This window comes from Phascolarctos cinereus, unplaced genomic scaffold (assembly GCF_003287225.1).
Source record: "Phascolarctos cinereus isolate Bilbo 61053 unplaced genomic scaffold, phaCin_HiC Scaffold_3;HRSCAF=262, whole genome shotgun sequence".
NCBI lineage: Eukaryota > Metazoa > Chordata > Mammalia > Diprotodontia > Phascolarctidae > Phascolarctos > Phascolarctos cinereus.
Window position 1 is genome coordinate 15,712,066 of NW_027555736.1, and position 21,659 is coordinate 15,733,724.

The window sequence follows — 21,659 nt, forward strand, 5'->3', positions numbered from 1 at the left end:
ATTCTGGAAGGCAAAGTTTCATTTTTCTATAAAACCCAGCAGCCAGTATTTGGCATCATGAATTCACACGGCTTTGGAGTCCTGAGGGCATTGAAATTATCTAACTCAGATGAAGGAAGATTATATGAGTTGTCCAAGGTCACTCCCTGGCTTGGCCAAGACTGCAATCCAGACTTCAACCTTCCAGTTCTGGGTTTATTCTCCTGTACCTGCTTAAACCATAAAGGTTACCAATGAACAAAATTTATTTTTCATCTTAGTCTCTGGAGCCAGAAAGGGGTCTTAGAGAAAGTCTAGGCTTGCCCCTTCACTATTTTTATTACACATAAATAAACTGAGGCTCTAGGCGGCAAGATGACACACCCCAAGTTATGCAGCATGGAACAGAGTTGGGATTGGATGCAGGTTAGACTCCAAACACAGGGAGGTTCCCTATTCTAGAAACAAACTTACCACATACTTTATAGGGTGAGGTATTTTCATATGAATGTCTTAATGTTTTCTATCTAAGTAGGTGGCATTTTGAGTAGCAGAAACAAAGCCATAAAGAAGGAAGCCTGCTCTCCTCTCATTGTCTATAACTTCTTCCCATCCTTCACTTCAGGGTTTACAGGCACATGATATATCTTCCCCTGACACAGAAAAGCCTGTTTATACAGAACTCACTGCATAGGGGATTTTCTTTATTGATTAATCCATCTCTAGAAATTAATTTGAGCAACCCCTAAATGGTTATAGAATTGCTCATGAAGCCTCCACAATTTTGGCCTGTGCATGTGCTGAAGACTAGATACGTTGTATAAAGGAGGTGCAGCACAAACCCATGATGCCATGCAAATCCATGGAGTCTCACCAGAATTGAGTGGGCACTCCTGCCTTATCCTTGTTTTAGAAAAGGGGTAAAACATTTTGAATATTCTATAGACCAATGGGCAAATTCTTTATTGTTCTGAAGGAAAACCTGTACTACCTGTATGGTGTTGTATTTGTTGTATGGAGTTGAATTGCACTGAATTTTATTGTAGTGTATCCTTAAGTTTGTGTTTGCCCTAATCTGTGATTTCCTTTATATAATGAACTCTCTCTGCAAAACTTCTGCCAATAAAGATCAGCAAGTACCCTAGAAGTGAAAATTTGACAGATTCACCTGGGAACACCAAGAGGTGAAATTCTATCTTCTGGTTCACACGGCCAGTACGTGTCAGAGACAGGACTTGAATTCAGGCTCTGAGACTGGATCACTTTCCACTATGGTGCTCTGGCTTCATGTAGCATTTAACACTATTACACAGGTGCCTTGTGAATACTGTCTTCCTGCAGTAGCCTTTCGTGGATCCAGTGAACCACCTAGTCTGGCAGGACTGATTCCAAATAACTGGAAATGTCATTGCGGAGACAAAGCAATGATGATTTACTAAACTATTCTTCCTGGACTACCTTAACACCTCTCTGAACACAATTCCAATTCAAACTTTCCCATTAAAATTTCATGAAATTTCATGAATGGAACTCCCCAGCATTTCAATAAATGAAGGTACTTAAGTTATGGGTTTCTTCAATTTATTTCATAAGCTTTATGGGAAAAAAAAGTGTATGTGTGTATACAGATACAAATACATATATGTATGTTTATGTATATGCATGTATATATATATATATATGTATGTTATGTATGTATGTATGTATGTATGTATTAAAATATACTTAATTTTCCCCCATGTGAACCTTAGACGGAGAATTTAGAGACAGGAAAACTAGTTCACCTCCCCTCACCCAGTCCTTTTTAAATAATCTTTAGATGGAATAAGTCCAAAGACTCATTAATTCAAAAGTCTTCCTTTTTCCATTCTTCTCCCTTGTAAGTGCCCTCCATCTTCTCCATGGTTTGGCTTGCTGTTATTTTCTGTTTCCTTGACACAATGCCCCATGTCCTGCCTCATACTTTTGTCTTGGTCATTCCTCATGCTTAGACATATTCTCTCTCCTCAGTTTGACCACTTTGATTCTCTGGCTTCCTTCAAGCCCGAGATCAAAGACAACCTTCTTCAGGAGCATTTCCAGGCCACCATCCCCAAGCCCTGCACAACTACCAGACCTTATCTCCCTTTCTGGGGTCACTTTCCAGGTGTTTTGTATTTCCTAAGCACAGATTTCAGTACTATTTGTCTCTCCTATTAGCATGTGAGCTCCTTGGGGACAGAGATTGTTTTCTGCTTTTTATTTTTAACCCAACCAATTAACACAGTACTTGGCATATGCCAAGTGTTTAATAAATGACTTTTGCATTATATATTGAAGTAACATTATCTATTTTGTTTGTTAAAATGTCAAAAAAATATAAATTTTTAACTTAATTTAACCAAAAGCAATATTCTTCTCCCACTCACCACCCACCACTGGTACACTCATTTGAGCAAATTTGCTAAAAAGATTCATTCAGCTAATTGATTTAGGAAACCAGATGGTACATTGTGGATAGAATGAATAGGGTACTGGTCCCAGAGTCAGGAAGACCAGAGTTCAAATTCACTTTGAGATATTTACTATCTGTGAGAATCTGGGAAAGTTACTTAACTTTGCTTTCCTCAGTTTTCTCATTTGAAAAATGGAGGTAGTAGTAGCACCTTCCTCTCAGGTTTATTATAAAGTTGTTCTTGAGTTGTTTCAGTTCCATCTGACTCTTCATGACCTCATTTGGGGTTTTCTTGGTGAAAATACTGGAATGGTTTGCCATTTCCTTTTCCAGCTCATTTTGTAGATGAGAAACCGAGGCAAACAGGGTTAAATGGCTTGGCTAGGTTCATACAGCTAATAAGTGTTTGAGACCAGATTTGAACTCAAGAAGTTGAGTCTTCTTGACTCCAGACCCAACACTGTATCCACTATACCACCTAGCTGCCCTATTGTGAGGATCAAATGAAATAAAAATTTGAAAGTGCTAAGCACAGTGCTCAATACATAATAAGTTCTATATAAATGCCATCTATCATGATGATCATCATTTTGTAGATAAAGTAACATACTTCTTTTTTTTAATTACCCTTTGATGGTAAACATTTTAAATCATGTCATGTTGGCATCTCTATGCCAAAGATTGTCATGAGTACTTTATTTCTATATTAATTACAAGAAACAAAATGAGGCAGCCTGATATAATAGAAGAAACATGTAGTTTAGGAGTTAGGAGATATGGCTTACCCTAATTCTCAGGTATAAACCTATCTGTCCCCATGTAAACCAGTGTGAATTAACTCTAATTGGCTGTGAGGGTTTAGACAAGTCAGGTAATTACTGTAAGCCACAAATTAAACATGGAAAACTCAATCCTTGTGGGAATTGACAGTTTCTGTTAATATTATTTTTTTGCTTCCAGTGCATAGAAAAATAATAACAAAAATATATCATCAGATATAAAAGTGAGCTGGGCAGAGGTCATTTTTGTTAGTTTCAAGTCCAGTTTCTGAGGGAATCTTTATAAGTGTATCCCTCTCCCCCCACCCCAGTCTTAGGGAATGTCAGCAGGATGCTGTTGAGGACAGCACATTAAGGCATGCATTGGCTCAGACTGATCCCATACCTGAGAACATTCCATGCAACAAGCAATTGGGGCTGCCTGGGGTCAAATCTAACCAATTTGTACTCCACAAGGTAACTGGGGATTATGAACAATTACCTAAATGAGAGAAAAATCATAATAGTCTTTCTGGATATGTCTGGAAATGAGCTGTTTGTAGGACATTCAATTCAATCTATTAAGCTCCTATTGTGTGCCCAGAACTCTAAAGTGAAAAGGGATCTCAGCTACTATCCAATCCAATTACCTCAGTTTACAAGTGAGGAAAATGATATAGCTTTTAGGAAACTTGAACCAGAGATAGGATTCTAGCAAAGGCACCGAGTTTGGAGATAAAATGCATGTGCAGGAAATGGGAAGCAGTACACTTTGCCTGGAAAATATTCTTCGTGAGCAAGAAAAAGTTGGAATCATCTTGAAAAACTGTTGTCAAGTTGTGAAGGTTTTTAAATATCTAATCGAGAAATTTATATTTTATCTTCAATGTAATAGGAAGCCACAGAAGCTTCTTGACCGAAGGAATAACATGTTTAGATATGATCCTAGGTAAATTACTTAACCCTCTTTGCATCAGTTTCCTTATCATCATTGTTGGAGAAGTAAATGGCAATCTATTCCAGCATCCTTGCCAAGAAAACCCAAATGGGGTCACAAACATCCAGAAATACCTGAACAACAAAAATGTGATAGGCAGATCCCTGGTAGAAATACTCTGGGGGATTCCAGATATAGAATGGAATGATTTAAACAGAGCTGCATTGGTTGGAGTCATGCCTACAAACATCTAATAGAGACACTCAATATATATATTCCTTGACAGAGGAGAAGTTGAGAGGAGATAAGCATGAGGCCTAGGAAAGATTTAGGTTTAATAATCTGGTGTTTCCAGATGCAGTTAGCCTTTTGCACTTTGCAAGAATGAGGACCTCAGCTGATATAGGGAATCAATCTCTGGCTGGCTGCCTTATCCCCAAATGACCAGAAAGGTTATCTAGAGTCTGGTAAGCATGTATATCTGCAACTCAAAAACTGATATGAGAGGGGCAGAGCCAAAATGGTGGAGTGAAAGCAGTGACTTCTTTGAGCTCTCCCCCAAAACCCTGCAAATATTTATAAAAAATGGCTCTAAACAAATTCTAAAGCAGCAGAACCCACAAAAAGACTGAGTGAAGCAAATTTCCAGCCCAAGACAAGATTTAGTAGCTTCTACATTAAGGGAACAAAGGGCATAGAATATAATATTGCAGAGGGCAAAGGAGATAGAATTACAGCCAAGAACCACCTACCCAGCACAACTGAGTATAATTCTTTGGGACAAAAATGGTCATTCAGTGAAATAGAGGACTTTCAAGCATTCTTTTTTTTTTTAAGATAAATTTATTTTTAGTTTTCAACATTTACTTCCACAAGTTTTTGAGTTCCAAATGTTTGCCCCATCTCACCCTTCCCCAAACCAAAAAAAATGGCATGAATTCTGAATATCCCTTCCCCTAGTCTGCCTTCCCTTCTATCTCTCCTCCCCCCTTCTTTTATCCTCTTCTCCTTCTATTTTCCTGTAGGGCAGGATAGACTTCTATAACCCATCTCCTGTATTTCTTATTTCCCAGTAGCGTGTAAAAATATTTCTTTTAAACATGTGTTTTTAACACTTTGGGTTACAAATTTTCTCCCTTCCTCCCTCCCCACACACCCTCATTGAAAAGGCAAGCAACTTAATATAGGTTATACATGTGCACTTATGCAAAACACTTCCATAGTAGATATGTTAAGAAAAACTAACTCTATTTCCCTTAATCCTATCCTGCCCTCCAATTTATACGATTCTGTTTTTTGACCCAGTCCCTCCTCAGAAGTATTTCCTTTTGATTACCCCCTTTGCCAATCTGCCCTCCTCTCCATCATCCCCCTGTTCTTGTCCCCTTCTCCCCCTATTTTCCTGTAGGGTAAGACAGATTTCCATACCAAATTGAATGTGTATGTTATTCCCTCCTTAATCCAAATCATATGAGAATAAGATTCACTCATTTCCTCTCACCTTCCCCTGCTTCCCCTCCATTGTAAGAGACTTTTATTTTCTGTTTTTTTAATAAGATAATTAACCCCCTTCTACCTCTCCCTTTCTTCTTCTCCAAGTATCATCCTCTCTCATCCCTTAATTTTATTCTCCAGATATGATCCCTTAATCTTCAACTTACCCTGTGCCCTCTATCTATCTGTCTATCTATCTATCTATCTATCTATCTATCTATCTATCTATCTATACATACATACATATAATTTTTTTCCTTCAACTACCCTAATACTGACAAAGGTCTCATGAGTTATAAATATCATCTTTCCATGCAGGAATGTAAACAGTTCAATCTTAATAAGTCTCTTATGATTTCTCTTTCCTGTTTACCTCTTCATGTTCCACTTGAGTCCTGTATTTGAAAGTCAAATTTTCTATTCAGCTCTGGTCTTTTCATCAGGAATGCTTGAAAGTCTCTATTTCACTGAATGACCATTTTTTCCCCTGAAGGATTATACTCAGTTTTGCTGGGTAGGTGATTCTTGGTTGTAATCCTATCTCCTTTGCCCTCCAGAATATTATATTCCATGCCCTGCAGTCCTTTAATGTAGAAGCTGCTAAATCTTGTGTTATCCTGATTGTGTTTCCACAGTACTTGAATTGTTTCTTTCTGGCAGCTTGTAATATTTTCTCCTTGACCTGGGAACTCTGGAATTTGGCTGTAATATTCCTAGGAGTTTTCCTTTGGGGATCTCTTTCAGGAGGAGATCTGTGGATTCTTTCAATTTCTATTTTGCCCTCTGGTTCTACTATATCAGGGCAGTTTTCCTTGATAATTTCTTGAAAGATGATGTGTAGGCTCTTTTTTTGATCATGGCTTTCAGATAGTCCAATAATTTTTAAATTCTCTCTCCTAAATAGATTTTCCAAGTCAGTTGTTTTTCCAATGAGATATTTCACATTGTTTTCTAATTTTTCATTCTTTTGGATTTGTTTTATAGTGTCTTGATTTCTCATGAAGTCACTAGCTTCCAATTGCTCTATCTAATTTTTAAGGAAGTATTTTCTTCAGTAAGCTTTTGGACCTTTTTCCATTTGGCAATTTTTCTTTTTAGGGCATTCTTCTCCTCACTGGCTTTTTGGACCTCTTTTACCATTTGGGTTAGGCTATTTTTTAAGGTGTTATTTTCTTCAGTATTTTTTTGGGTCTCCTTTAGCAAGCTGTTGACTTGTTTTTCATGATTTTCTTGCATCACTCTCATTTCTCTTCCCAGTTTTTCCTCTACTTCCCTTACTTGCTTCTCAAAATCCCTTTTGAGCTCTTCCAAGGCCTGGGACTGATTCATATTTTTCTTGGAGGCTTTGGATGTGGGAGCTTTGACTTTGTTGTCTTCTTCTGGTTGTATAGTTTGATTTTTTTTTGTCACCAAAGTAAGATAATATAGTCTGACTCCTTTTGCCCTACTTGCTCATGATCCCAGACAACTACTTGAGTTTTAAACTCTTTATTAAGGTAAGAGTCTGCTTCCAATGTGGAGAGTGTACTGTGCCAAGCTTCAGGGGTTCATATAGCTGTTTTCAGAGATACTTGTAGGGACCTGTAAATTTTTAGTTCTTCCAAGGTGGTATGATAAGGGGCAAGGTGTTTACTCCTTTCCTGGCCTGTGAGCACAAGTACTCCTTTCTGTCCTGTAACTGTGAGGAGGGGCTCCTCTTTACAGCCACTACAAGCTCCACCAATCCAGTGCTCCTCCTCATCCCAGCACTGCTGCCCAGAATTGTAACCCAGATCCAAACACAGGCAAAGAAGAGATTCCTGCCTCAGCGCTGGCAAAGAGATCCCTGCAGTCCCTCTCTGATCATCCAGTGGATTACCACTCAGTATGTGGGCCAGAAGCTCGGGAATCAGCTGCCCCCCCTTCCCCGGCCATGCTCTTGGTGAATGGAACTGAAACCCCGCCTTCCTCTCTCATCAACGAAAAAACAGAATTTTCCCACTGACCTTCTAAGTTGTCTTTGGCATTTGTGGATTGAGCAGTGTGGAAACCACCACAGCTGCCTGAAATTCAGTCCTCTGAGGCCTGCTCCAGATTTGCTGTGGCCTGCTTGCACATGCCACGCCTGTGCTGCACTCCCAGCCCACCGTGATACACCTTTCTGATCAATCATCCAGATTGTCTTGAGCTGGAAATTTATTTCACTCTGTCTTTTTGTGGGTTCTGCTGCTTCAGCATTTGTTTAGAGCCATTTTTATGAGTATTTGGAGGGGTTTGGGGGACAGCTCAAGGAAGTTATTGCTTTCACTGCGCCATCTTGGCTCCGCCCCACTTTCAAGCATTCTTGATGAAAAGACCAGAGCTGAATAGAAAATTTGAGTTTCAAATACAGGACTCAAGTGGAACATGAAGAGGTAAACAGGAAAGAGAAGTCATAAGAGACTTATTAATGTTGAACTGTTTACATTCCTGCATGGAAAGATGATATTTATAATTCATGAGACCTTTGTCAGTATTAGGGTAGTTGGAGGGTGAAAAATTATATGTATGTAGATAGATAGATAGATAGATAGACAGATAGATAGATAGATAGACAGACAGACAGACAGACAGACAGACAGACAGATAGATAGATAGATAGATAGATAGATAGATAGATAGATAGATAGACAGATAGATAGATAGATAGAGGGCAGAGGGTGAGTTGAAGATTAAGTGTTCACATCTGGAGAATAAAACTAAGGGATGAGAGAAGATTATACTAGGAGAAGAAGAAAAGGAGAGGTAGAACAGGGTAAATTAAATCACAAAAGAAAAAAAGAAAAGGCTCTTATAGTGGAGGAGAAACAGGGGAAGGTGAGAGGGAATGAGTGGATCTTGTTCTCATAGGATTTGGCTAAAGGAGGGAATAACATACACATTCAATTGCGTATGGAAATCTCTCTTACCCTACAGGAAAACAGGGAAGGAAAGGGATAAGAAAGCAGGGGGATGATAGAAAGGAGGGCAGATTGGGAAAGGGGGTAATCAGAAGCAATTACTTCTGAGAAGGGGCAGGGTCAAAAGAAAGAATAGAATAATTGGGTGGGCAGGATAGGATTAAGGGAAATAGAGTTAGTTTTTCACAACATGTATATTCAGAATGCATGCCATCTTGGGGTGGGGGGAGGGGCGAGATGGGGTGAAAATTTGGAACTCAAAATCTTGTGGAAGTAAATGTTGAAAACTAAAAATAAACAAATTTATATTTAAAAAAATACCTGATATGGGACCTTAACTCTGGGCAGTTCTGACACTACAGCATTGGAGATTCTCTCCTTTGATCCCACTGTTGAGCGTTAATTCTCCAGGCCTGAGCTACATTTATCATAAGTCACTCTCCATTCCACCATAGTACAGAGTATTTGGCTTCTTTGCCATTCCCCATGTCTCACACCTGGTCATCCTCCATCTGTAAGATTTGCACCGTCTGTCCCTCATACCTGGAATTCACTGTCTTCTCACTTCTGTCTCTTAAATACTTTCCTTCCTTCAAAGGTTGAGGTAAACCACAAACTCATACAGGTACCTTTTCCTTTATTCCCCTTTCCAGGTTCTTGGTGACCCTGTCCCTAGGTTCTCCTCTTTATTTTGAATCTAAAAGCACGTACATTGTTTCCCTCATAAAATATAAGTTAAAAAAAATACACACACATACACACACACACACACACACACATATATATGTTTATGTATATATTATTTCCATTAATATCTTCCTCTCCCATTCCCCAGTGTCAAGAACATAGCAGTGGCTTAATAAATGTAACTTGAATTTAATTGAATAATGTAAGTAGATATAATGAAAAAGTAAACACTCAAAATATTGTTATTCATCTTGTGTCCATGAAAACACATAACACTATGGATCCATCTAAATTGATACTTTTCTAAGTGAAAGAATAAAACAAATCATATTTCTTACATATTTTAGTATTGATAACAAAGTCTTTTACAACCTGGCCCTTTCTACCTTTCCAATCATCTTATGTTTTACACAATCATAGTCCTAATTTCACATAGTAGTCACATCCCATTCTATTCATGTAGCTCAATTTGCTTAGCCAGTCGACGACAAATGGGCATCATAGGAACTGTTCTGCAAACGTAGAAAGTTGCTGAAGGTTAGAGATTAAGTGTTCTGTCCAGGATTATATGGTCACTCTGTCAGAGGTAGTAAATGAACTCAAATATTCCTGATTTAAGAGAATACTATCTTTACTACACTTTCTCTTTTTAAAATTTGCATAGTTTTACTTTTGATTTACTCTGTATTTATAATGTCTTGATTTAGAGGGGAAAAACATGAATGAGTAGAAAGTGTAGCATAAACACTTCTAACAGTTGCTGGAAAAACAAGGAAACATCATGTATAGGAAAATTAATAGAGAAGAGGTTTATGGCATGGAAAAAAAAGAAACACTAATGATTACAAATGCATTGACCTGCCCAAACACCTTGGTTCTTGGGTATATCTGTCCAAGTCGGTTAATTGAGTATATGCTATTTCTTGCTTACCTTCACAATCACTGTGACAGTGGCAATGCCTGGGGGCATGGTTCCTCCAATATCAAAAGCCTCCACAAGAAAAGTGATGTAGGCTTCATTCTCTGGAAAAGACTCATAATCCAAACTCTTCAACAGGGACAATTCTCCTGTGAAAGGGTGCAGGGCAAATAAATGCTTCACTTCTGGGCTGCGAATGCGGTAGGAAACATTGGCACCAAGGTCCACATCAGTCGCCTGTAATGAGACAATTAAAATATGGTTTAGATTGAGGGAGTTCTAAGTGATGAAACTCATGTAGGATCAAGTCAAGTAGGGTTTTAGTGCCACAGGTGTTGTGGACTTCTCAAAATTTTTACACAATCATTCAGCCATTCATTCATTCATTCATTCATTCATTCATTCACTTAATAAGGTTTCATTAATCACCAACTTAATATGTGCCAGGTACTGTGCTAGATGCCGAGGACACCAAATCAAGAACAACAGTGACAAAACAGTCCCCACCCTAGAGGAATGATATACTATAATTTTGGGGAGAGAAAAAAATACATATGTTAACAAATGTGCTGTTACCAATAAAACTAAACTAAACTAACTAATGAAGAATAATAACAAACAACCAAACCAAACCAAACCAAATCAAAAAAAAACTACTCCAGTGGAAACCACATTAAAGACAGAACCTCCAGGCTTTATTTTCTTTCTCAATATGTATAATTCCATTTTGAAAGTAATTTGTTCAATTAAATTCCACGTACCATCATTAGATGCCCTCTTTGTGCCAGGGATTAGGGATCAAATGCAAACATGAAATAAGCCCTGCCCTCAAGGTCCTTACATCACCAGACATGAAGGAAGGGTCACGTTCACAGTTAGGTAAAAACAAGTATATCCAAATAAATACAAAGCAATTAGGAAAACAAGGCAATTGGGAAAGATATATTGTAAGAGGTATTACTTGGGCTGAACTTTAAGGGGATCTATGGAATCTAAAAGGGAAAGGCAAGGGTGGAGAAAATGATATCTATATTCTCTTCCCTCAAATTCCAATTTAACAAATCTGAGAACAGGTTTCTAAAAGGAATAAATTAGAATAAATAATATATTCTAATATATAGACATGTATGCATATTCATTTGTAGAGATGCTTGTTAGAATGTCAGTAATCTTTTTACTACTAGGAATTCTTTCATTCTTTGTATTTTGATGCCACAGTGCATGGCACACAGTAGGTAATTAATAATAAGCATTTTGATTGACAGACATAGCCTGTCTTCAGATTTTTATCCTACCATAGGCATGTTCCAGTAATACATTTCAAGAAGAAAATTGCTTTATGGACAAATTAGCTATGAGCATACTGATGCGGGCCTAAGAATGTGTCATTCCTTTCACATACCTCTATTTGAAGGAAGATGGTTCCTGCTGGGAGATTTTCTTCCACAACAGCTGTGTAGGTAGAGTTAGTGAAAACAGGGCTATTGTCATCAATGTCCAAGACCCTTATTGCTAGGGTTAATGTCGAATGCCGAGGATGTACGGCTCCATCGGTTGCTATCACAAAGAGCTCATAGTAGTCTCTTACTTCTCGATTAAGCTTAACTCTTGTGTAAATAGTTCCATTTGAAGTGATCCAAAAAAGATTGTTGAAGTTTCCAAGACTATAGTGCACTTGACCATTTATCCCGGCATCTGGATCTGTGGCCTGAAGGAAATGAGAAACAGGTAGATTAAAATGACTTTACGAGTTAAAAATTATAATTTATATTTGATAAAATATATAATATATACCATAAATTATACATTATATAATATATAATTTAAATTAGAAAAATGCTAATTTTTAATTATTTCATTTTTGATTGGAAGTGCATTGGGCTATTGTTCTTAATTCCTTTCAGTCACGCCTGACTCATTGTGATGTTATTTTGGCTTTTCTTGGAAAGATACTGGAGTGTTTCCCATTTCCTTCTCTAGCCCATTTTACGATGAGAAAACTGAGGCAAACAAGGTTGAGTGACTTTCCCAGAGTCACACAGCTAGTGTCTGAGAGCAAATTGAACTCAGGTCTTCCTGACTCCAGGCCCAGAATTTCATCCACTTCACCTCCTAGCTACTTTCCCACTACTGATCAGTATGGTATCTTTGACCCACTCTCTGAGCTTTTCTGGTTTGTTCCTCCATAGGAAGCTTGCTGATCCTGATCGAAGGGTCTCACCATATTGATGCCAGATGCTGCAGACAAACTATCAGCTTAGCTTACCGCAGCTCAGAACTCTCAACCTCATGATATGCACTAGTTTCTGCCTCCTTCAGCAGCAAGAATTGTAGATGTGTGCCACCACACATGGTATTTATAAATAGATAGATAGATAGATAGATAGATAGATAGATAGATAGATAGATAGATGGATGGATAGATAGATAGATAGATAGATAAACAAGAAAATGAGTGAATAAATAGATAAATGGATAGATGGATAGATAGATAGATAGATAGATAGATAGATAGATAGATAGATAGATAGATAGATAGATAGATAGATAGATAGATAAACAAGAAAATGAGTGAATAAATAGATAAATGGATAGATGGATAGATAGATAGATAGATAGATAGATAGATAGATAGATAGATAGATAGATAGATAGATGGATAGATAAACAAGAAAATGAGTGAATAAATAGATAAATGGATAGATGGATAGATAGATAGATAGATAGATAGATAGATAGATAGATAGATAGATAGATAGATAAACAATAAAATGAGTGAATAAATAGATAAATGGATAGATGGATAGATAGATAGATAGATAGATAGATAGATAGATAGATAGATAGATAGATAGATAGATAGATAGATAGATAAACAAGAAAATGAGTGAATAAATAGATAAATGGATAGATAGATAGATAGATAAAGGGAAGATAAGCTTGTATTTAATAGAACATAGATAAGCCACTGTTCAAGTACTTACTTTCTTGAAAGAAAATTTAAGAAAACCCTAAATATTATTCCAATTCTACTAATACACATTACAAAATAAAACAAAACAATAGGTTGAATATGGAATGACGCTATCATTAAATTTCATTGTTTAGGATAATGATGACTTGTAATTGTGATGCAAGCAAAATTGCTCACTCTTTACTATTTATTAAAATTCTGATTCTATTTTCTTTATCTTCTCACTGTGTGTCCATATCAGAATCAGGGCTGCAAAATAGTATAAAAGGCCTCTGTAAACCTCAAAGCACTAAACAAATGAAAACCCAATGAATTTTAGAGTTGTATGGGCCTCTAATGGCTGTCCAATCCAAATTATTCTCAAAAATAAAATTTTACTTCAACATGCCAAGGAGTGACCACCCTTTGCTCCATTTCCAATTAAGGGAACTCTCTACATCAGAGGTAGCCAATCTAGTTCACTTAAAATAGCACTAATCATTAGGGCATTTTTCTAAGCCTAAAATGTCCTCTTTGCAGCTTCTCCCCATTCTTGCTGGCTTCACCTTTCCTTATGAAGCAGAATAAATCTAATCACTCTTTCCCGTAATAAACTATATGTCTTTTAGACTGTAAATTCCAGGAGGGCAAGGATCATCCCCTATCACACATCTCCTAAAAAACATCCCATCTGTAGGATAGCTGTAAGATGATAAAGTTGTGATGAAAGGAGTTTATTTTAGTTGTCAAAAAATAGAAAGATTGCAGTCTATACCAGAAGTATTATAAACACATATGAAATCACTGACCCTAAACTATGGACATATTCATTGATAATTAACATCAGCAACTGAATATATTGTAAGAATAATAGTTTGTAAAGTAGCTTTAAAGTAACTGGCATTAGAATATACATCATGGGAAACAAAACACAGTATTAAAAAAATATCCCACTGCTTTTTATTGTAAATGTTTGAAAAACAGCTGAAATGGGACAAGCCATAATTTACTATTGGAATAAACCTTTCCAGACAATACTTACAGTGATTTATTCAAGGAAATTCACTTCCTGCCTTTGATCTCTCCCTTTTCAATTTTGAAGCTCTCTAGCTTTCAACATATTTATGCACCTATTTTTCCATTCAGTTTCCCTGTAAGCTTAATGTAAGGAGAAAATCCTCAAGATTAAAGCAATTTTTATCATTACGGATTTACCAAATGTCTTTTTTAGAAACAATAAAGCTTGCTTTTCAGGCGTCTTCTTAGGAAGAACTCTTCATGTTTCTCTTTCTAAATGCTGAGCTTTGTTGGTAAGAGTATCTTACTAACATTTGATGATGATTGTCTGGCTATTCTAACTGTTTATCTTATAAATTAAAAGGAAATGTCATGAAACAAAAAAAGTGAAGGAAGATAAAGAGAAAAAGAAGCACAGACCGAAAGGGACTAAAAGGGAGATAAGGGAAAATGAGGTAAATGATGTATGAGAATAAATGAAAAATATAGAAAGTTGTTTTTCAAATAGCTTCTGAGTTCTTACCTATACCATAAAGCCTTATTGCATTAGTTGAAGAATAACTGTGAGAAATCTCATCATGCCCTGTTTAGACACAAAATTCTCTCCCATCCCCCTTCTTCTCATCCTTCCCATCACTGTACTTTCTCTCTAAACCATGTACATAAGGATGCTCACATATGATGTACATTATTTGCGAACTTTTTAAATTCAATTTTCTTTATGGTTGCTAGATATGTGTCTACATAAAATCTAGAGAGAACAGTTTGATGGGCTGCTGTACTCTAAGCTCCATAAAGCTTATCTTCTCCACTCGTTCACTTGGTCCTCTACACATAACACATTTAAGAATTGTTCATTTAGAGATGACACGGTGTACTACATAGAAAGTTGGCTTCTAAGCAAGTAAGAGCCGTGTTCAAGTCTTTCTCTGCCAAATACTGATCAGGTAACCCTGGTCAAGTCAGTTTATTTCATAGTGCTCTAAGAATTGGGATGGCAGAACTTTCAAAGAGGGTGTTGACCTGCATGGGTAGAAGATATTTCTTACTGGGAGTTTTTTTTTTTAAATTTATTAATTTATTTTGATTTATCAACAATCACTTCCATATGCTTTTGAGTTGAATTTTTTTCTCCTTCTTCCTCCCCCCCCACCCTCCCCAAGATGGTGCACAATCTGATGTAGGCATTACATTTACATAACCACTTAACATATTTTCACATTAGTGAAGTTGTAAGTAAAAATTAAAACCAATAGGAGTAACCATCAGAAAGATGAAACAAAACTCAACAGACGGTAAAAATAAGTGACAGTGATTTGACATCCATAGTTCTTTCTCTGGATGTGGACAGCATTTTCCATCCCAAGGCCTCTGGAGATGTCTTAGATCTTTGTAATTCTGAGAAGGGTTCAGTTTAACAATATTAGTTATTGTATAACATGGCTGTTATTGTGAACAAAGTCCTCTTGGTTCTGCTCACTTCACTCAGCATCAGACCATATAAGTCTTTCCAGGATTTTCTGAAGTCAGCCTGTTCATCATTTCTTATAGCACAATAGTATTCCATTATATTCATATACCACAACTTGCTCAGCCATTCCCCAATTGATGGGCATCCTCTCAATTTCCAATTCTTTGCCACCACAAAAAGAGCTACTATGAATATTTTTGCACATGTGGGTCCTTTTCCCATTTGTTTCATCCCTTTGGGATATAGGCCTAGAAGTGCTATTGCTAGATCAAAGGGTATGCACATTTTTATAGCCCTTTGGGCATAGTTCCAAGTTGTTCTCCAAAATGGTTGGATCATTTTACAGCTCCACCAACAATGTATTAGTTTTCCAATTTTCACACATCTTCTCCAACATTTATTATTTTCCTGTTTTGTCATGTTGGCGAATCTGATAGGTGTGATGTGGTACCTCAGATGGGAGTTTCTTATACCAATGAAATCACCAGCACAGTCCCTATGTCTATCACTGAACTGATGCAAGAGTTATTTTCCATGCAAAGACATAGGCATAACATGTATGCTTTTTGATGATAAAATGATGAAAAGATAGCAAGTGTGTAAGGATGGCAAATGTGGAAAAGAGAAAGAGAACCTAGTGAATAGTACAAATCACTACTGACCATTTCTAGTAGCAATAATCAATTTATACTTAAAAACTTCAAACGATCTGTAAACTTATACACTAATTTCCCCTCCACTAATTCTGGCCATAACCCTTTCATACCATTGGTCTTTTGTGAGTTTCTATGGTCAAACCACCCACTTTCAGTAGACATTTTGTCATTGATTAACCTTTCTAAATGTCATGAGGCTGGTACTAGGACAAGAGACATCAATGGCCTGGAACTTGAAACATATCAATTAGTAGTACTGGTAGGACTTGATATTGTGAATGTTCTGCCACCATAACCTCAAAGAGCTGAGGTGGGCACTGTCAGCACATGGAGTAGAAGCAGAGAAAGAAAATGGAAGATCTGGTTAATATTTCACTGAAAACTTGAAACTCTATAATCACTTTGAACCAAATGGAGATTTGGCTGAAATAAATATCCTCCCAAAAGAAAAATTCTGATAAGTAATTACTCTCATCTGAAACTCAAGTAATTGGAATATAAAATAGGATCAGTTGTTATTGAAGAACATTCCCTATTGCAAGGCATTGTGTTTCATTTCTTCAAAATAACTGGAATCCATCTTAACAGCTGTGAAATGATAATTATGTGTGACTGATGCCAAGGAGAGGGAGAAAACAAGGAACTTGGCTGGCACCAGAAACACATGGCTTGTGTAATTTCTGTAAGTATGATAAAGCCACTTCATCCACTTTCACAGACCATGGTGTATTGCATTGACATTGTGAACACAATGTACAATCATGGGGTAGAACATAAGGGTCAGGTAATTTTAAATAGTGATATACCATAGTCCAGGATTGTCTTACAATTATCAGGAAGAGGGCCAATTAAGAAGTGTCTGGGGGGGTGGGAAGCTATGTGGCACAGTGGATAGAGCACTGGCTGTGGATTAAGGAGGACCTGAGTTCAAATCCAGCCTCAGACACATAACACTTACTAGCTGTGTGGTCCTGGGCAAGTTACTTAACCCCCATTGCCCTCCATCTCCCCCCAAAAGAAGTGTCTTAGCCTTAAAATCTCTGGTTCATAGGTTTCTAGATTCTGTGCTGGAAAGGACCTTAGAGCCAACTCCTTCATTTTGCAAATGAGGACACAATCCTAGAGAGGAAGTGAAGTGATTTTAGTAAAGTTATCCAGACAGATACGGAATTCAACTCATGTTTTCTGACTTTAAATCAAGAGCCTTTTTCATTAAACCTTGTTAAAAATTCTACCATTAGTGCTTTATTTCTTTTGATCACAGGGGAAAAATGAGAAGATTCTACTAAAGGCCCCTTAAGGGCATATTATGAAGTTATTAGCTAATTATATACCTGAGTTAAGTTGACAATTAGATGAGAATAAGGTCTTTTGAGGAAGAATTACATGTTCTATACATGGTGGGGAGAGATGGGGCAGGAATTCCAGGTGAGGGAAAGGAATACTGTAAACAAAAATGTGGAGAGGTGGCACAAGCAATTGCCTTCTCCCAACAATCTTCCCCGGGTTTTGCCTTCATAAGAAATAATTTCTTTAATCCACATAGCCAAACAGCTGATCAGTCAGTTGAGGAGGGAGAAGTAGAGAATAAAACTAGTGGCATGACTAACTTAAATGGCTGATCAGTTGAGACAAATCAAATGATACACTAGTGCCAGCTATTCAGATGATTCCCTCAACATCTCTGGACTTTAGTTTCCATGGCTATAAAACAAGGACATGAGGTGAGATGATTGCTAAGGTTAGTATACCTTGGACCTTTCATGTTCCATTTTCTCAGGCATCTGGCCACTTTGATATTCCTTGTTCTAAGATCCTTTATAGCTCAAGTATTCTTTGTATTACATTCTAGGTTCCCTTCTAGCTGAGAGCTTTTTATTATGTTTGAGATCCATCTCAACTTCAACATCCCAGCCTTTGGCTCTAGTAGCCTGTGTTTATGGTTTATTCTCACTCTGAAATTCTATATTCCAATATGTCCCCTAGATCTGATATTTTACATATTAAGTTTTGTCAATATTCAATGGGCACCTCCAAGTCTGAATATTCTATGATCTAAGCCAAGGTTCAAAACTCTTTGTTTTTCTCTGAGAACAGCTTTTCTCTTTTAAAATAGTGTAGGTCAGGGCAGCTAGGTGGTGAAGTGGATAGAGCACCAGTCTTGAATTCAGAAGGACCTGAGTTCAAATCTGGCCTCAGACACATAACACTTACTAGCTGTGTGACCCTGGGCAAGTCACTTAACCCCATTGCCTAGCCAAAAAACAAAAAACAAAACAAAAATAAAACAGTGTAGGTCTCCAAAGAGACCTCCAAAGAATTTATGTGACTTGCATCAGTCAATATTTGTTATATTAGAAATCAAAATTGAAAATTTAAAATATTGATTAATTTGATTAAAATAACAATAATGACTTAATGACCTGTTAACACAAAGTAACACATTTTAATGAAAAAAATGACTTTTCAAAAAAAAAAGAAGAGTGGCATTATATTATATATTTTAGCAAATCTCATTAATGTCTGGCTTAATGAAAGACAATGGCTTCTGCATTCAATTTGTTATTTTACATTGTTTCAGTCAAAGTACATAAAGGGAAGCTGGCTTCACACATATACGTAGCTAGAAAAGGGAGGAATATTTTAATAGACAAACTGTGTTAGAATTATCAAAATTGGTTCTATCTTGTGGACTTGCTGAAAGGGCCTTGGGGACATTAAGTGTTCCCAGACTATATTTTGAGCATAGTTGGTCTATGGTAGTCTATTCCACCTTTGAAATTCCATGTTTTAAGGGCCAAATCTAGCTTTGATATTCTACATCCTATGGTGTCTGACACTAAACATCTATGCAGAAAGTTTAATCAAATTTACTTAGCTGTAAGCCCTTTTACAGGTATTAAATCGAGAATTTAGTATCTGTCTTGACCAAATTATATTCTTTTATTCTTATAGATAATTTTAAAATCCTTAAATATTATAAATCGAATTGTCTTGAATTTCTTTTTCACAGTTTCACTATGAAGTTAAATACCTATTTGGAGCTTTGCCTGACCCTGCCTATACTAGAGGAAGGTAGTACCACAGACTTTTGGGGACTTTTCTACCAACTCTTCTTCTATCAACTTAATAAATATACTTTTCAAAATCCAATTATAACTTGCTGATTAATTGATATCAACTGATAATCATAGGAGAAACACATCAATGGTGGGTCATTTATTATTGCTGTTAAATTGTTTCAGTCATGTCTGACACTTCATTACCCCATTTGGGCTATTCTTAGCAAAAATACTTGAGTGGTTTGCCATTTCCTTCCTAGCTCATTTTCAAGATGAGAAACTGAGACAAACAGAGTTAAATGACTTGCCCAGTTTCACACAGCTAGTAGGTGTCTGAAGCCAGATTTACACTAAAAAAGATGAGTCTTTCTGACATCAGTCCCAGCCCATGGAAGCTTATTTATTATAGCATTAATCAACCTGCCCTGCCTTCAGTCTCTCAGAATTGACCATATATCTCTGAGAAAACATAGTAGTCATCTTCTTGAGATCCAATATCCCAGTAGAAACTGAAGTTGGGAGAGGAATTCTAGAGTATGTGTACATGGTCATTCATTTAAAAAAAAATCATTTGTGAAGTAACTAACATATGCCATGTACTGTACTAATCATTGTTGGATGACAAAGTAAAGCAAATTCTCATGCTAAGAATATCAGAAGACTCAACTCTAATTAACCAAACATTTAAAAGTGTCTGTTATGTAGAAGGTATTGTGTCAAGATAAAAAAAGGAATCAATCCCTACTTCAGGGAGACTTTATTCCACTGAAAGGATGTAGACTGGAATACGAGCAAATGAGATACATAAAATTCCCCAGGAAAATGTGAGTTGTAGTGGTTGGATTTGCAGCTAAGGTGGAAAAAAATCAGGGCAATTTTTATGGAGAACATAGCTCCTAAACTAAGTTTTAAAGGAAGATAAAATTATGAAAGGTGGAAATCAAGAGGGAGTGCAATATAGGAAGGAGGAACAACCAGTGCAAATGCACATAGGTAGGAAGGGTAATGATTAATTTAAAGAATACTTAGTGGTCAATAATATCTGGAATCTAGAAGTGACTGATATGAAATAAAGCTGGAAATGTAAATTTGAGTAAAACCATGAAGGCCCTTAAGTTGCAATAAAGAAGTGTGCTTTTTATCCTATTGTCAGGGAACACTACTGAATATTTGCAAATTGAAGAGTGACATGGACTGCCCTATATTTAAAAAAAATTTCAGATGCACAATTCGCAGCAGAATTTATAAATTTTCAAAGGACAGCTCCAGATCCATTATGCCATGCTACCTCCCTTAATTCTCTATATAGGATATGTAATATAAAAACTGTAAATGACACCATATTGTCCAAGAAGGGCAATGAAGGTACAAAATGTAAGGCTATGAAATTTCTTTTGAACAATCTTTTGCACACTGCACATCAGGGTGACAATATTCAGACTATGATGCCCAGGGAAAAATATATTAGCTAAGGAAAAAAAAGTGTTTAAAATTTACTCCATATATTCATATTAGTGTGAGGGGTTTGGGATAGTCTAATTTAATTACTTTGTGCTTGTTTGTTTGTTTTTCCAGGAAGGTTTGGGGAAGGAAATGAGTCAAGGGAAATAAGCAGATGAAAAATAGTATGTATTGAGCAGGGATAATATTTTGAAATCTCCAGAATATATCTAATTGAATCTGGTTCTGTTCTGCCCTGAAGCATTAATTACCTCTACAATATCCTTTGAGATATGTAGGTGGTCATTGAGGTGCTCTGCTTTCGCACTTCCTATACCAAAATGTCAGTGGTCCAGGAGATGGCTCATTCCATTTTTGAATAGTTAGGATCTGAGGAGCACATTGATTGATTGATGTTTGTCCTTCATCCTCAAAGGGGGCCATGGCATTAGAAAGGTGATGTCATCACTTGAGAGTAAATTGGGTAAGTTGGGGAGGGCTGTGCAAAGTCACCAGACTCACTCTCCTCCAGAGCTATCTTGGTCCAATGACAATATCTAGATCATGATAACTGGAGATGATCCCCCTGAGAAACCTTGAGTCAGTTGTCCCAGGTTACAGAGGTAGTAAGTAGGAGAGCCAGGATTCCAACTCATATCCTCTGACTCTAAGTTTTATTTTCCTTTTCATTTCCTCTCTACCACACTGACTCTGAATTATTAGGTTTATAGGATCATAGACTTCCAGGTGGAAGGAACCATATAGATCACCAAACCCAGGCAACAACCATGAAAAGAATGGCTTAGAGATGACATTTTATTTCCTTTGCCATTCAACAATTCCACGATTATATGTATTTGGACACATATCATGAAGAGAAGGGGACCTCAAAGCTGGTTTAAGGATGATGAGAAAATGGGAGTCCAGAGAGAAG

The 21,659-nt window shown here is 36.9% G+C and overlaps 1 protein-coding gene across 2 annotated transcripts in view; it reads right to left on the reverse strand.

Annotated features, from left to right (window-relative positions):
• Window positions 1-21,659, reverse strand: part of PCDH15 (protocadherin related 15) — a 1,495,046-nt gene that overhangs the window by 242,071 nt on the left and 1,231,316 nt on the right. For both annotated transcript variants that reach the window (XM_020978669.2, XM_078150714.1), the window contains 2 exons: window positions 11,529-11,834; window positions 10,139-10,363 (listed from right to left, as the gene is read on the reverse strand). In XM_020978669.2, the coding sequence (XP_020834328.1) occupies window positions 10,139-10,363; window positions 11,529-11,834 (531 nt within the window). The remainder of the gene's footprint in view (window positions 1-10,138; window positions 10,364-11,528; window positions 11,835-21,659) is intronic.